The sequence below is a fragment of the Salmo salar genome, chromosome 03 (assembly GCF_965601325.2).
Source record: "Salmo salar chromosome 03, fSalSal1, whole genome shotgun sequence".
Lineage (NCBI taxonomy): Eukaryota > Metazoa > Chordata > Actinopteri > Salmoniformes > Salmonidae > Salmo > Salmo salar.
Window position 1 is genome coordinate 44203821 of NC_138293.1, and position 17745 is coordinate 44221565.

The 17745-nt window shown below is 44.6% G+C and overlaps 1 protein-coding gene across 1 annotated transcript in view; it reads left to right on the forward strand.

Annotated features, from left to right (window-relative positions):
* Window positions 1-6210: 6210 nt before the first annotated feature.
* The window catches only part of LOC106600502 (ski-like protein), a 38437-nt gene continuing 26902 nt past the window's right edge, over window positions 6211-17745 (forward strand). Inside the window, exons 1-2 of the mRNA XM_082973516.1 lie at window positions 6211-6363; window positions 8636-9981. Of these exons, the coding sequence (XP_082829642.1) occupies window positions 8824-9981 (1158 nt within the window). The 5' untranslated portion in view covers window positions 6211-6363; window positions 8636-8823. The remainder of the gene's footprint in view (window positions 6364-8635; window positions 9982-17745) is intronic.

Sequence of the window (17745 nt, forward strand, 5' to 3'; positions counted from 1 at the left end):
CAGAAACCAGGCTTTGTTGAATTCAGCTCTGACTACATAAATTCGCCCAAGGACGAAACTTTCATACTTTTTCAATAAACTTTAATCAAATACAACCACCGACTGTTCGCTCATTGCTGTTGCTCTAAGATGGCAACTCAGCGGAAATGCGCATGTGCCAATTGAATCTCAACAAGGAAACAGTCGGTGGTTGTATTTGATTAACATTTATTTAAAAAGTATGGATTTCAGCAAACAAAGATAGGCACACAAATACAAAGGACAAACATAGGCACAAGTTAAGTGTTTCCTCATTTACATTTTTCAAAGTATTGACCTTGGGGCAAATTGATATAGTCAGAGCTGAATTCCACAAAGTCTTACAACTGGGCACACTACGTCATTTCAACATGGATAATTGGGTAATATTTGGTTGAGACGTTGATCAATGAGATTATAAGCTACATCCACCCACTCAAAGGGATAGCCAAAAGTTAGTTGTATTTCCAATGTGTTGTCACTATGCTTTCAAACTGTGACGTGGTGAGGTGCAGAGAAGAGACCAGACGAGGAAACAGCGGTTAAGGATAAACATAATACTTTACGGAGAAATAGTAATGAAAAGATCACAGTAACACTGGGAAAACAACAAACACTAAGTCTCGAAAACTCACTGAGGAGACAAATGCACACAATTCAAGTTTCAGCAAAGGACAACAGAAAACACACCTATTTTAACAGGGAAATCAAAATGAGTAAATAGGACACACCTGAATGTCGTTAATGTCTCTGGGACGATCTCTACCGCCCTCTGGTGACAGGTGGAACCATGACAGTACCCTCCCCCGCTCAAGGAGCGGCTCCAGCCGTGGAGCCAAAATGACCACCAAGTAGTTGGTTGAAGTCCCGAACGAGTCCCGGATCCAGGATGTCCCGGGCAGGCATCCACGCCCGCTCCTCGGGGCCATAGCCCTCCCAGTCCACCAGGTACTGCAGGGTGCCTCCATTTGCCCATTCGACTCTGGGTGGAACCCCGAGTAGAGACTCAACAATGCCCCCAACAGGGAGCATAAGGCTTTCCAATACTGTGCGACGAACTGGGGCCCACGATCCGAGACAATGTCCTGGGGAAGTCCGTGTAGTCGAACGACATGGGTAATCATGAGATCAGCGGTCTCCTTTGTTGAGGGCAACTTGTGTAAGGCAATGAAATGGGCTGCCTTGGAGAACCGATCAACGACCACCAGGATAGTGGTAAGCCCTTGGGATGGAGGTAACCCTGTGATAAATAGTCTATGGACAGGTGGGAACAGGGCCAGCTGGGGATGGGCAGAGGTTGGAGCAACCCAGCCGGTCGCTGTCGTGAGGACTTGCTTGGGCACAGGTGGAACAGGCTGCAACAAAGGATCTCACATCCTCAATCATGTTGGGCCACCAGAATTTCCGCCTCAGGAACTTCAGTGTCCGATTAACCCCTGGATGCCCAGTTAATTTAGAGGAGTGTCCCAATTGTAGTACTCAAGAACGGGCTGATCACTGAACATAAAGTCTGTTAGTGGGACACACGCCGGGCTCAGGTTCTCGGGTCTGGGCTTGTCGTACTGTGGTCTCTATACTCCATTACACGGGAGCCACAATCCTGGAGCTGGGGATGATGGGTTCAGAGTCCCTCTCCCGTGTTGGCGGGACAGGGCATCTGCTTTCTGATTATTCTATCCCTGGCGATAGGCTAAAGAACCTCCTGGCTTCTTGAATGGAGACCAAGTTCTAATGGTCCGTCCAGATCACGAAAGGATTAAGTGCCCCCTCCAACTAGTGTCTCCACCCCTCAAGGGCCCACTTGACAGCCAAGAGCTCCCATTTGCCTACATTGTAGTTGCGTTCCTGCTGGCGAGAACCGCTTGGAAAGCCTCGGGGGTCCAGACAAAACGGGTCTGGGACTTGCGGGTTAGGGCAGAGGCGATGCCACCGCACCAAAGTTCTGTATAAAACGCCTGTAAAAATTGGCAAACCCGAGGAACTGCTGGACTTGTTTGAGTGAGGCGGGACGGGGCCAGTCAGTGACCACCCTAACTTTAACAGGATCCATTTGGATGTCGGCGGTAGAGATAATGTGACCCAGGAAAGAGACTGGGGATACATGGAACTCACACTTCTCAATCTTGACATATAGTTGACTCTGCAGGAGCCATATCAGGACATGATGGATGTGCAGGATGTGTTCCGGAAGGGTCTTGGAGAAGATCTGGATGTCGTCGAGGTAAACAAAGATGAACCGATTCAACATATCCCTAAGAGTGTCATTGACCAATGCTTGGAAGACTGCCGGTGAGTTCAATAATCCGAATGGCATGACTAAATACTCATAGTGGCCACTCCGGGTGTTAAAGGCAATCTTCCATTCATCTCCCTCCCTGATTCTCACCAGATTATAAGCGTTGCGGAGGTCCAGTTAGGTGAAGAATTGTGCCCCCTAGGCCAGCTCCAAGGTGCCGGACATCAGGGGTAGGGGGTAACGGTTCTTAACCGTGATCCTGTTCAGCCCTCGGTAGTCGATGCAGGGACGCAGACCTCCATCCTTCTTTCCCACGAAAAAGAAACCTGAACCAGCTGAGGATATTGAGGAGCAAATGCAAAAAAATCGAAAAACCTGTTTTCACTTTGACATTATGTGGTATTGTGTGTAGATTGCTGAGTTTAAAATAAAAAATTCTCCATTTTAGAACAAGGCTGTAACATTACAAAATGTGGAAAAGGTCAAGGGGTCTGAATACTTTCCGAATGCTATCTTGAACATGCACGCTTTAAATGATTTCATAAGAAGAAACTTTAAGCTATTTACTGTATTACAAAAGTCATTTTGAATTGTGTTTGGTTGACAACGGAACGAAATATCAATATTTAAAAGAAATATATCTACTGCTTCGATAGTTCCATCTGAGCCGCTGGCTTAATCCCATTCTTTAACATTTATCTTTGGTTGATTTGGAGACTTGAATCCAACATATGATTTGATAACTTGCCATAGGCTATTTATTGTATTTACAAACTGATATGAAATGTCTTTGGGTGTCAACGCAACCAAATATCAACATTTGAAGGAGATGTATCTTCTGCTTGGATAGACTAAATCAAATTAAACTTTAAATACACTTGATTTAATTTAGTCCATTCTTTAACTGAGATTTCTGATTGAAATGGAGACATCAATTATACATTTGTAGATAAACTAGAATCAAAGCCAGAGTAAGTCAGTGGCACAGATGGAACTATCCAAGCAGAAGATACATCTCTTTCAAACAGAGGTGACATGCCCATAGGGGGAGTGCATGATGCCCATGCCTTCAAATGTTGATATTTGGTTGCATTGACAACCAAACACTATTCAATATCACTAAATATCATTCAATTTGAAATCAACCAGAGCTTGAAACCCTAGGCCTATTGTATTGTGTTTAGTTAAATTCTGGGTTGAATTAAAACAATAGCTGTGGATGGGAGACCAAAAGGTAGCCGTAGATAGATAAATTCTCCAAAGGAGAACAATATGTTGACACGTTACATTTAAACAACGTTGATTTTACCAGTTTGTGCCCAGTGAGTGGTCTCTGTTCCACTCCGTTGGTGGAGTTTATCAGAAACGTCCTTCACCATGGAGTGGACTTTAGTCAGCTATGGCTACTTTAAACAATCAAAGAAATGTGACCTAAAATCTGTTGTAATGATCTCTATCTGCCTGACAGAAGAGTGAACTTTTGACATTTCCTTTCCTCTTTATATTAATACATTTTACTGCCAATCTCTGAAAGGGATTGCCTAGTGTATAGAAAGTGAGTCCAATATGAAACATTACACAGTCCCTTTACGTACACTTATATAGTATAAAACTCCTCTAGCCCTTCTGGTTCAGGTCCTCGGGGAGGATGTAGGGCTTTAAACAGTATCTGGACAATAGATAGAGCTGAACTCAGTCCTCCATTGCCCCTTCCCTTCCCATTTGGAAAAACATGAAAAAACACGTAACATGTAAAAACACCCAGCCGATGGCTCATTCATGATACAGGTATGAGTCTGAGGAAGCCACAGCAGCAGCAACCCAGTCAGAGGCGTAAATCATTATTATGTGCATCCTAAATGGTACCATATTCCCTATATACAGGTATAGGATCTTAATTTGACCTCTCTACCTCAGTTTGCTCCTCAATTAATGCACCTTGGTTGGAAAGCGAGGTAGCAGCAGTGATCCATTCTCTCCTTTGATCGCACTGTTGCAGGATAACTTCCTGCAATTCAGGGAATGTAAAACTTGTAGTGCATTTGAGGTTAAAAAAGCCTTGTTTGACATTTGTTGGGGGACCTTCAGTGTAACGTGGCTCATTTAGCGAACATCGCTAGAATATGTTGATTATTAAAGACACATAGGGAATTGTTTTAAATAAAAAATATTATTAATAGTTGGGCATTTGAACAGGACACACACCTTGACTAATATGTAACCTATTTAAATATACACTGCTCAAAAAAATAAAGGGAACACTTAAACAACACAATGTAACTCCAAGTCAATCACACTTCTGTAAAATCAAACTGTCCACTTAGGAAGCAACACTGATTGACAATAAATTTCACATGCTGTTGTGCAAATGGAATAGACAACAGGTGGAAATTATAGGCAATTAGCAAGACACCCCCAATAAAGGAGTGGTTCTGCAGGTGGGGACCACAGACCACTTCTCAGTTCCTATGCTTCCTGGCTGATGTTTTGGTCACTTTTGAATGCAGGCGGTGCTTTCACTCTAGTGGTAGCATGAGACGGTGTCTACAACCCACACAAGTGGCTCAGGTAGTGCAGCTCATCCAGGATGGCACATCAATGCGAGCTGTGGCAAGAAGGTTTGCTGTGTCTGTCAGCGTAGTGTCCAGAGCATGGAGGCGCTACCAGGAGACAGGCCAGTACATCAGGAGACGTGGAGGAGGCCGTAGGAGGGCAACAACCCAGCAGCAGGACCGCTACCTCCGCCTTTGTGCAAGGAGGAGCAGGAGAAGCACTGCCAGAGCCCTGCAAAATGACCTCCAGCAGGCCACAAATGTGCATGTGTCTGCTCAAACGGTCAGAAACGGACTCCATGAGGGTGGTATGAGGGCCCGACGTCCACAGGTGGGGGTTGTGCTTACAGCCCAACACCGTGCAGGACGTTTGGCATTTGCCAGAGAACACCAAGATTGGCAAATTCGCCACTGGCGCCCTGTGCTCTTCACAGATGAAAGCAGGTTCACACTGAGCACGTGACAGACGTGACAGAGTCTGGAGACGCCGTGGAGAACGTTCTGCTGCCTGCAACATCCTCCAGCATGACCGGTTGCGCGGTGGGTCAGTCATGGTGTGGGGTGGCATTTCTTTGGGGGGCCGCACAGACCTCCATGTGCTCGCCGAGATGAGATCCTCAGACCCCTTGTGAGACCATATGCTGGTGCGGTTGGCCCTGGGTTCCTCCTAATGCAAGACAATGCTAGACCTCATGTGGCTGGAGTGTGTCAGCAGTTCCTGCAAGAGGAAGGCATTGATGCTATGGACTGGCCCGCCCGTTCCCCAGACCTGAATCCAATTGAGCACATCTGGGACATCATGTCTCGCTCCATCCACCAACGTCACATTGCACCACAGACTGTCCAGGAGTTGGCGGATGCTTTCGTCCAGGTCTGGGAGGAGATCCCTCAGGAGACCATCCGCCACCTCATCAGGAGCATGCCCAGGCGTTGTAGGGAGGTCATACAGGCACGTGGAGGCCACACACACTACTGAGCCTCATTTTGACTTGTTTTAAGGACATTACATCAAAGTTGGATCAGCCTGTAGTGTGGTTTTCCACTTTAATTTTGAGTGTGACTCCAAATCCAGACCTCCATGGGTTGATAAATTGGATTTCCATTGATTATTTGTGTGTGATTTTGTTGTCATCACATTGTACTATGTAAAGAAAAAAGTATTTAATAAGATGATTTATTTCATTCAGATCTAGGATGTTGTTTAAGTGTTCCCTTTATTTTTTTGAGCAGTATATTACAGGTCTGGACATCAATGACAGAACGAATGGGAATCAAAACAAATCGTTATGGCCGGTGAGAGAGCGCAACATTCTCTCCCAGTCCACTGCAGATGTAGGCTACACAAACCAACCAGACTGCGAGACAGACAGACAGACAGACAGACTCCCCTGCACTGTTTCCGTGACATGCCCAATTCGAGTCTGGGTGACGTATCTCCGTTAGTGATGTGACGTTGCGGGGCTCTAGATGTAGTGGTTTCTAGCTGCATCTTGTTGACGGTCGGTATTACAGAGGAGAACCGAGAGAAGAGGAGCCGAAACGACCTCATTCAGGCAAGTCTTTTTAATCGGGTTTCTGTACGTCCTTATTTGCTTCTATGTACATGATGAAATGGGTAATGTTATGTATCGGGTGTTGGATTATTTGACGGTTTACCGAAATGGAGGCATGCTTTGAGGGTTTAACAAGCGTTCTCTAATTATTAACTAGCCTAGGCTAGTTTGCTATGGCTTCACACAGCGCAGTAACAGTGGTGGCTATGCTAACCTAACCTGGCTAATCCGTTTGCCCAGATCGGATATAACGTACATTTTTGTAGCTAAAGCGATGCTAATTCGAGCTATCGAATTGTCTTACTCTGTTTTCTGTTACGCGGTCCTCAGATGTGTTGCCATAATTGTAACGTTATTGGTTTCCTTACATGTAATACTCAATATATTCGCTATTTTGTGTTTTATTTCCTTAAAGACAAGTATTTATCGAGGTGTAAAATACACCACACAGCCGCCTTTGCCAGCTAATTCTCATGTTGGCTAAACTTGCTGCTACAAGCCGGGTATTTGGTTCTACGTTCAGCTAATGTTAGCTGGCAATTGTAGGTAGCTAACTAGGTCGATAGACAGTCGAGTCGCAGACGGTGGTTTAGCCAGTGAACGTCATTATCAGTGCTGTCTGCATACCAGTGCCATCGTGGCGAGCCAGAGGGAAGGGGGGCGGGAGGAATGGAACAGAGCGCAAGCTGTGCGCGGTGTCCTTGCTAGCTACGAAGAAGAGGGTGACACTGCGCGACATGGAGAAAAAAAACACCAATGGAATCTCAACGATTTTTTTTTTTGGGGGGGGGGGGGGGGGAATAGTTAGATTTGTTCGAATATTAATATTGTCTAAAAACCTTTCTTATCCGAAACTATATTATTTTGTTGCGTGGGAAAAATGTCCGTTTTGGTTGTAAATCCACGCAGGAATCACGGGTGGTGAAGCTTGCATCGCCGCATACCTCCTTGCATTGGTAGTAATGTAATTATTACCATACTGCGACCAAAGCCTGCTCTGTGGTCCGACTTTTTGTACCCCGATAGTGCTAGCTTTGGTGGAAAGATCTGGCGGCGGTGTACTTACTGTAGTTACTGCATGGAGGTCAGTTCTGGTATAATCTAGCTAACGCGTTAGTGTTGTTGCTGTAGTCCGCACACAGCTACATTTGAACTGCCTAAACGCATGTACAGTCTCTTCAGTTGTTTATATATATATATATATCACACACACACACACACACATTTAACCCCATTTTTGTATTTGGCAGCCGATTTTAAATGGATGATATTGCAGTATAAAATACATTGGTCACCCACAAGCATAATACGATTGTAGCTTTATTGGAGGGTGGTTGTTTACACCGCCCAATGTTGAGGGTTTCCAGCGAAATGTTGTAGCCACACATTTATTACAATACAATTTACTGTTATTAAAACCGTCGTTTATAGATGTAGCTAGGTATGAACAGTTTTATTATTTGAATTGATGCAGTGTAAATTCCGCTAGATGCCGGGGCATAGGGAAAATACCTCGTTAAACATCCATTGAATGTCACGCTGTGTGTTTCGATAACTATTGAACCGGTTGAATGACAGCCTTTATACTCTTTTACTCAATTGTTTTCACATAGTTGATGGGGTCAGCGTGGGGTTACCAGCAGAGCAGACGTTGGCTTGAGGACAGCAAGCAGGACAACTGGTGGGGTTGGGGAGGCTGGCTATTCGGTCAATTTAGAGCCATTTGGACAAATTGTTCATTTGATTACCTAGGCTACACCAAGTGTGAACTTTTTTGTCACAGTATCTAGTGACAGAAGGAAGGCCAGAGAGAATTGCTAGATACTAGTGTTGTCTGGCCACCTGGTTGGTTTTACTTGACAAAACTAGCACTTTCTGTTGGCAATGAAATGGTGTGGTGGGTGAAAACTTGTCATTGCCCCATGGGGTTCAATGACAAGGGCTGAATGGGCAGATGTTTGGGTGGTGAGGTATGGTAATAGCCATTTGGCCCCCAATGGGTCTATTGAGCCACTCAACCCCCAACCAGGATAGCCTCCATAAAACATGTAAACACCTTCAACGTTATTTTATTGTCAGAGAAAAACACATCAGATGGGATGGTCTTCTACTTAGACAAATCCTTTCAGTTGACATGAAAAAGGCTACATGCAGGCTAAACATAGTTAGAGTTTTACCTGGGAGGAAAAAAATTCAAATGTTCACCCCTTCGGTTTGTGTTAACGCCTGAACCATTCCACTCCCCCACTGCCCCACCTCTCATCCCCTACAGGAAGCAGACATACAGACAACAATCTGAACAGAAACACAGCAGTCTCCACCATGTACCTTTCTGAACACCAGCATATGTGGAACATTTGAAAGGAGAATAAAACAAACTAACAACACCCATATTAACTCAAAGGGTTCTATAAATCCAAGTGAAGGTGGTAGTGGAACGAAACGGACCTCTATCAACGCCAACATGGCCAGTACTCAGACGAGTCTGAAAACCTCATTCAAAGACCTGACCTCGTTCAAGGGCAACATGAAGCGGCTGTACCGAGAGAGGCTAGAGGACGCGCCCATCAAGAAGAGGCTGATGGCTGAGATGAACCTGAAGCGACGCAGCCTAGACACCCTGCCCCAGACCCCCAAGGTGAAGAGGGAGGCTGGGGAGGAGCACACCCAGCACCGGGAGGCAGATAGAGGCATGGATAGATCCATAGAGATGGACAGTGGAGGGGAGCTCCAGGTATGTGGAGCCAAGGCTCTGGATCTCAGTCCTGGGCTGAAACACACACTGGCTGCCTTCACCCTCAGCAGCCAAAGCTCTCTGGGGGGCCCAGCAGCATTCTCCGCCCGCTCCGGCCACGAAGCCTCCCCCGAGGTCAGCCCTGATTCCTGCCCCAGCATGGCCCCTCTACCCTCCCCACCAGTCCTAGGAGGTGGACCCCTCTTGGTGCCCAGCGACAGCTCCACAGAGTTAAGCCACTCCCTTCTAGAGGGTGAATCCATCTCCTGCTTTGCTGTCGGTGGGGAGAAACGCCTCTGCCTTCCCCAGGTGCTCAACTCGGTGCTCCGCGACTTCTCCTTGCAGCAGATCAACGCAGTGTGTGATGAGCTCTACGTGTACTGCTCGCGCTGCGATGGTGAACAGCTCCACATCCTCAAGGTGCTGGGTATTTTACCCTTCAATGCCCCGTCTTGCGGCCTCATCACCCTTACTGACGCCCAGCGCCTCTGCAACGCCTTGCTCCGCCCGGGGGCTGCCCTGCCCTCTGACCCCAGCACCAAACGGCCCGGCCAGGGGCTCCTAAAGGAGACAGAGTCTAGCTTCCAGGTGGAGCACCAGTGTCTAGGGAAATGCCAGGGTCTGTTTGTACCCCAGTTCTACACACAGCCCGAGGCGCCCTGTGTTCAGTGTGTGGAGTGCCAGCTGCTTTTCTCACCGCAGAAGTTTGTGATGCACTCACACAAGTCCCCGGACAAGAGGACCTGTCACTGGGGCTTTGACTCGGCCAAGTGGCCGTGCTACCTGCAGCTGGGGAGGAAGTATCTGGGAACGCCTGAGGAGCCGCAGCTCAAACTGCTGCTAGAGGACATGAAGGACAAGTTCCACTACAACAGGACCACTGACAAAGTAAGCACTGATTCTCTTATTGTGTGTGTGTGTGTGTGTGTCAGACTTTTAAAAATGTTGTTAGTTTGTTTGGTTGCACTGTCGATACAACTACCAATAAATGGTATCTATTGAGTCTCTAGAAGCCAGCCCCAACTTTGGGTTTCATTAGGGTGTGTGTGTGTGTGTGTGTGTGTGTGTGTGTGTGTGTGTGTGTGTGTGTGTGTGTGTGTGTGTGTGTGTGTGTGTGTGTGTGTGTGTGTGTGTGTGTGTGTGTGTGTGTAAAAGACAGGGGACAGGTGTCACCCCTCCTGCTGGCTGTAGTGTAGTAGATCCAAGCATTTCGCTGCACCTGCGATAACATATGCAAATTCATGTACGTGATCAATAAACTGATTTTGAGGAGGGGCGGACAGGGTGACCACTGACCAGCTGGTCTCTCTCTCGGTTGGTCCCTGTGTGTGTGTGTCACGGGGAAGGGCATCATTTGTCTTCCAGGTCAGCTGGAGGTCACTAGAACCATCACTAGACAATAGGCCACAACACTAACTGGACTAGTGGACTCTCTCACAGACCTCTGGGCTTGAATGGATGGGCTGACAATTTGCATCCACCCCGCTACACCCTTCCATATTTAAATGACTTTTTATGTATTTTGAAGTAATTTAGTTAATTGATACTATTAGGGATGGTTTAAAAAATGTCTTATAGTTTTTATATATATATATATATTTGACCGATATCTGATATTTTCCTTGCCAAAAAACTATACCGATACCCAATAGTTAAAATTTTAGCTGCCTTTTTTAAGCTGCTAAAAGGCAGTTAGTACAGTTAAATAGTTAACACACACACATGAACGCAGCGGTCTAAGGCACTACAGTCCCTACAGTCCCTGGTTCGAATTCAGGCTGTATCGCATCCGGCCGTGATTGGGAGTCCCATAGGGCAGCGCACAATTGGCCCAGGATCGGGCAGTCATTGTAAATAAGAATTTGTTCTTAACCTACTTACCTAGTTAAATAAAGGTTACACACACGCCACACTGACCAAAAAGTTATTTTGTTGGCATTTACGTATGTCCCCATTACCAGTAAAACATAATCAAAACCTATTTCTTTCAGTTACTTGCTGTTTCATTGTTCAGTTGTTTCATTCTCAACCAGGATTTCTATGGAACGCCATTTGGGTCTTTGCATGTCAAAAAAGATACAAATAACACTATTTGACGTGTCAGATAAGCCTGTTGACCAATCAGGACCATAATAATTTAACGCGTTCATATATTTTTTACATAGTGTAATCAATGTGTAATAACTATCACTCGTATTTCATATGTTACAGGGATTCATCGATACATATGCTGGTAAAGTTGTCTCGCGCACCTACAGTGCTAGTCATTAAAAAAAAGCTAGCTAGCTCATGGATGCAAACAATTTTCTTCCCCAGAAACATATCCAAAACGACATAATCTGTTTCAGTAGCTATAGTTAGCTAGCTAACTATTTAGTTAGGTGTCATCATCTAAAATAACCCTAATTTATAAGACAGTTATTTGATTAATGGTGGTCAGACCCATCTATGTGAAGCTAGTCACAATAAGGATTAGCGCGCAATAGTGGACTTTGCGGTTAGCCTTCAAAATTAAAGTATGGCATAATTATATTTCTATTCATTTGCATCACTGTCAATGACATACTTTTTCATTTTGAATGCGACCCACAAATTCTACTATTGTGCCTAATCCTTATTGTGGCTAGCTTCACAACAGATAACCCAGTCGGGTCGAGCCTCACTAGCCAGATGAAGCTAGCTGGCTGCTTATAACGTTAGCTTTGGGAAACCGGGTTAAGTGGCTAGCTATTTATTTTCATGTACTGAAGTTCAATTTCAATAGGTGAACAACAAGTGGCAACTTAGCTAATACTTACTCACAAGGGTTCCTAAATCATTGCTAAGAATAATGAAAATGACTGCCGTTTCTACTGGTCATTGTTGTCAGGCTGGCTGTATTGGTGCTAGCTAGGTACCAAGCTAAAGCTAGCTACCCCAGAAGTTGCGGTCAAACAAATTATGCTTTATTACCAACGCGGTATTGTAAACTCATCGTTCTTGGCCGGTGTTTGCTTGTTTGCAGACTTTTTTGTACAGCTTTGACACGGCTACTGTATCTTTTTTGATACGCAAAGACCCAAACGGCGTTTCATAGTATGTATGTCATTAGGCTAATAGCAGTGATGCTATTACTGTGTAACTCAGGTAGGGTAACATCGGAAAAATAGCGCACTTAGTAGTGTGTACCGATGCTCGTCCAGTTGGCGAAAGCAAACATCACCCGCGACAGAGAACAGTTGATTGTCAAGGGGATGAATTCCATTATCTCGGCTTTAATGGATTTCGCCTTTGAGTTGTCTCACTGAAATGTTCTTACTCTTTTTTCTTACTCTTATGGAGCCCAAACAATCTAGGCCTAGTTTATTGGTGAACTGTTGGAATCATGGACATACAAGGATTCTTGTAATTCAATAGTTGGAATATAGTGGACAGCACTTTGAATACATTGTTGTTTGACATGACACGACAAATTAATAAGCCAGGAAGGAACTATTGTGACAGGGTAGTGTTGGTCAGTGTTTCCCAGGGGATCCTATACGATGTTACATTATGTTTTCTCGTGTAACTAGCTAGCTCTCTGGCTACCATATTCATGCTAAGCCTATTCCTTTCTGATTTAGAAGATACCGTTGTACAAAGCACATGCTGATCTAGGCCTACACTAGCACTGGTATCCGGCTCTGACTCTGAATACATTTAGCTAGTGATTAGCATTAGCGGCTAACATGACTAAAATAAATGATGTGCAAAGAAAAGACAAACTAGCTGTTTGCAGACAAACAAACTAATAGAGTAATTATATAACGCTTGAAAGCAGCATCCCTGTCACCAACATGTTGACCATACAGACTGCGGAGTGAACGGCAAGTGAAGTGTTCGTGACTTCGTGGTTGAGCAACAACATGCTTGAGTGACGGGGCAGGGCTTGGTGTGGGAACCGGCATGCTATATCCGGGATCCTTGGTCTCTACCCTAACCTTAACCATAACCCTTACCCTACCTTAACCCTTTTAAATGTAAACTTCAATGGGGTAGGGACGTCCCAAGGATCCCAGATAGCAAGGACCAAAGCAGCATACAGGAGGACAGGGAGAGAGATGACTTGCATGTAGCAAACGGAGTAAACTATAAAAACGGACATTACACTCGCCGGAGTTGCGTATCACATTTAACAAACCAAACATTGAATTACTGTTATATGGTAAATTAAAAACCCAAATCCGTCTGTGCATCAATACCAGTAGTGGTGTAACGGTACACTTATTGTTGTTGAACCATTCGGTACTGGGACCTCGGTTCGGTTTGCACTGTGAACCCGAATGAATATATCAAATGACCCCGCAATGGGAGATGAGAAGTACCGTGCTACAGACAAGCCGCCTTTATGACAGTCACACAAGTGACTTGTAACTACAGTAACTGTTGGCATTTAATTTACCCCTGTAACCGAACCGTGACCCCAAACCGCAATACATACAGAACCGTGGGTTTGGTGAACCTTTTACACCCCTAAATACCGGTGTGTGTATATAGAAAAAATACGGTATACCGCCCAACCCTAGTTTAGGGCCCTATAAAATGTTTAATTATTTTGTACTGATTACGGTTTTCCCCGGTTTTTGCTCTCAAAACCACACATTTTTAATGTATCATTAGCATCATCGCTAGCGGCTACACAAAGTGGGCATTCCTGTTCCATTTCAGAAAGTTGCAGGAAAATACGAATCACTGGTTCATTTTGTTCATGTCTTATGATTATCTTGGGGAAATTATCTTGTGGTGGCAAGTAGCCCAGTGGTTAGAGCGTTGGGCCAGTAACCGAAACGTTGCTAGATCGAATCCCCGAGCTGACAAGGTAAAAATCTGTTGTTCTGCCCCTGAACAAGGCAGTTACACAGTTCCTAGGCTGTCATTGTAAATAAGAATTTGTTCTTCACTGACTTGTCTAGTTAAATAAAGGTTAATTATAAAAAAAAAACATTTTAATTTTTCATAAGTTCATTGCATTTAAGTTTATTTCATATAGTTCAATACATTTTTTTCTATTGTTGAATTATGTTTTAATGTCTTCGCAATGGGGACTAGGCTTAAGATGTTTCCGGGAAACCATTCTTTGATCTTTTTTTGTACCACTGAGCTGTAAGGGTACAGAAACAGGCAACCCAAGCCCTTGCATGGGGGAATGCCCATGTTGCATCACCACCACCACCACCAGTGCTTTCCACTAAAGACCAGAACCCAAGGGAGGCTTCTACAGAGCAGAGGGGGTTTTGATGGTTTTTTTCTTTCCGCCATTCTTACAAAAAAGAAAGTGACAGTGGGAGAGAGAGCAGTGCACAGGCCGGGACCTATAGAAATGTCAGACACCCTGAAGAAGGCACAGGGATGCCGAAACATTTGTGTTTTACCCAATAAATTACTGGGAGTTTATACATATATATGGAGTGTGCGACTCTCTTTTGTTTTTATAGCTGAAAACACGAAAAGCTATAGATTGGTTCCCTTCCATTGACTGGTTCACATCCATGTCTCATGTTTTCTTCTTGACCAAACCGGACTATTATGTGCGTCCCAAATGGCACTCTATTCTCTATATAGTGCACTACTTTTGACCACGGCCCATAAGTCTGGTCAAAAGTAGCGTGCTATCTATGGAATAGGGTGCCATTTTGGACGCAGGCTCAGTTTAGTATTGTTGAGATAAACACCGACTTTAATTGGTGTTTTCTAGGCCAAGTAATTTGTGCCAGGCGGCTACAGTGAAGACATTATGGGTTAAATAAGAGACACTGGACTCGGAGCAGACAGGCTTTAGTTTCTGTGTGTGTGTGTGCAGACAGGTGTGAGAACACTACCTGCTGTACAGTCATTTGGCACTCCCTGTCCACTGTGTTTGTGTCTGGCAGAAAGAGAGAGAAAGAGCGTGAGGTGAGAGAGAAGCCCCAGCCTCTTCCTCCCTGTGTGTTTGACGTGTGTGCGTGATTCTGCCGGAAATACTGTCTGGTGTCTAGTCTAGTGCCCAAACCACATTCCTACCCCCCTCCCCTTCTCTCTCTCCCTCTCCTCCCTTGCTCCTCGGCTTGCCTCACTTTCGTCTGAGAGAGTCAGACAGATCGACCTGGACCCACTCAGTCACACAGATGCATCTCCACTGCAGAGCAGACTAATCCCCCACACACACACACACACACCACACGCACACACACACACACACACACACACACACACACACACACACACACACACACACACACACACACACACCTACCTTATGGTGTATCATGTAGCCTACCGCTGAAGGTGTACGGTGACTGGTGAGGTAAGCCTGTCACATGCTATCCAGTCAGCGGTTCGTGCATATATTATGATGAGATTTTGTGATGTTTTTGTTAGTTTAGGTGTTTGGCTGTGTTATTTTTGTGGCTGTTCGCTAGGGCCTGGACGATACCAGTATCGTGAGACTCGTGGCAAGGAAACAAAATCCAAAGCAGATTTAACTTCTTGAATGAATCATAAATAATGAGTGAGAAAGTTTGAGGCATAAATATCCCCCCTCCCAAAAAATGCTAGCCTCCCCTGTTATTGTAATGGTGAGGGGTTAGCATGTCTTGGGGGTATGATATAAAATGCTAACCTCCCCTGTTATTGTAATGGTGAGAGGTTAGCATGTCTTGTGGGTATAATATAAAATGCTAACCTCCCCTGTTATTGTAATGGTGAGAGGTTAGCATGTCTTGGGGGTATGATATAAAATGCTAACCTCCCCTGTTATTGTAATGGTGCGAGGTTAGCATGTCTTGGTATGATATTTGTGCGTCTGTAACTTTCTCACTCATCATTATTCACGATTCATTCAGGACTTACCGTAATCCTGGTAACATCCATATTAATGTAAAAGTGTTTAGAAACATATTCTATTCTTATTTACAGTAACAGTGACTCCAAAATGACACACTACATTATTTACCATTCATTTCTATTGGGCACAAAATTATCTGAAACAACCAAAACAAACAGCAAATGCATCCAACACATTTGTAGAGTCACAAGCTAGATGTAGTCATTGTGTGCTAGGAATACGGGACCAAATACAAAACTTTTTCTTTCTTTAATACACATCCATTTATTACACTGCTATAAAAAGTGTTTGTGTGTGTGTTCACCGTGTCCTGTAATCAGTCATCTGTCCTGTTCAGTCATCTGCAAATAGTTATACTGCTGCATAAGTTATGTATCAATGTACAAAACATTAGGAACACCTTCGGGTTATGGTTACCCTTTGGGTCATTAGGATGACCAATGATCAGTCGTTCTCTAGTAATGATAGTCTCAACCGAGATGTTGGTGAGACGACAGACGCTACAACAGATGACTATAACTGGCGGCTCTTTACAGTGCTTGTGTGTTTGGCGTCTCAAACAATGATGTAATGAGCCTGCGGGGATGACAAGCAGCTTGTACTTCCCTCTCGGACAGACACGCACGCACACAGATTGATAGGGTGGCGTCATCTATGTTGGGAGGCGTTTTGTCTCTGTTCTCTGATTAGAGGAAAGCAGAAATTCCCAGTGTGTGACTCCTCCTTGGCCTAGTTGGCCGGGTTGTGAAATACCTGCTAGTCTGTCTGGAGGGACACAGTGTCCTGATACACACATTCCGATTAGGAAAAACACTTTGTGACGTACTTGTTAGGATAGTGTGTGAGGCTGGGAACATTTCTATGTCTGTCTGTGTGCCTGAGAGTTGTCCAGAAGAGCCAGCCATGTTGCCCTATACCAATCCACCCCTGTAGTTCTAGCCCTGGCACCATGTTAGCTGTGGTAGACAGACAACACTCCTCGCTGTGCATGTCTGTGTCGGCAGGTCCTAGACAACGACGGCTGCTGTACAGACAGCAGACAGCTGCTTCTCTATGCTTCCTCTATTGGCTATTTACACACCAGTGACTTCATTACCACAGACCAGACCTGCATTCTGTCTCGCGTGCTCTCTCAAGTTCTCTCTCTCGCTCTCTCTTGCTCTCTAATCAATAGGCTTTATTGGCATGGGAAGTGTTACCACATACATTGCCAAAGCAAACATAGACACATATCAATGATGATGCAGATTGATAATAGGAAAAATGATAATACTCAATAGCAATTAACAGGACAATGTAATAAGAAATGAATGAGGACAATAATTAAATAGTGAGAAAGACACAGGTAGCAATGTTATTACTGTGGTTTGTCATTCTGCTGGTTGTCCCTACGGGTGTGTGAGGATTCAGGAAGCTACACCATTTGCAACTTATATGGCAAAAAGGTTTTTTTCAGATTTTGTTTAATAATCTTTGTATTTGTTTTCAATTTTGGGGAAGAAAAAAAAGATTGCCACTAAGTCTGTGTAGTTCTCGCAGCTCTCTCTCTCGACCTCTGAGGGCAGAGTGGGCACAACCTGTCCTCTCTGGGTAGCCAGATCTGCCTGTGATGGCCGGTTTCTATGCCAGTCTGTGCTCATTGAATCTGTACACAGTCAATGTTTTTTTCAATTTCTATCGTGTAACAAATAGCATGGAAGTTTACTTCAATTTATTTTTTAATTTTTTTTGTGGTGTCTTTCCAATAGGTGATATATTTTGCTTTGTGATAATTTGGTTGGGCCTGATTTTCTGAGTGCTGTCCTGAGGCT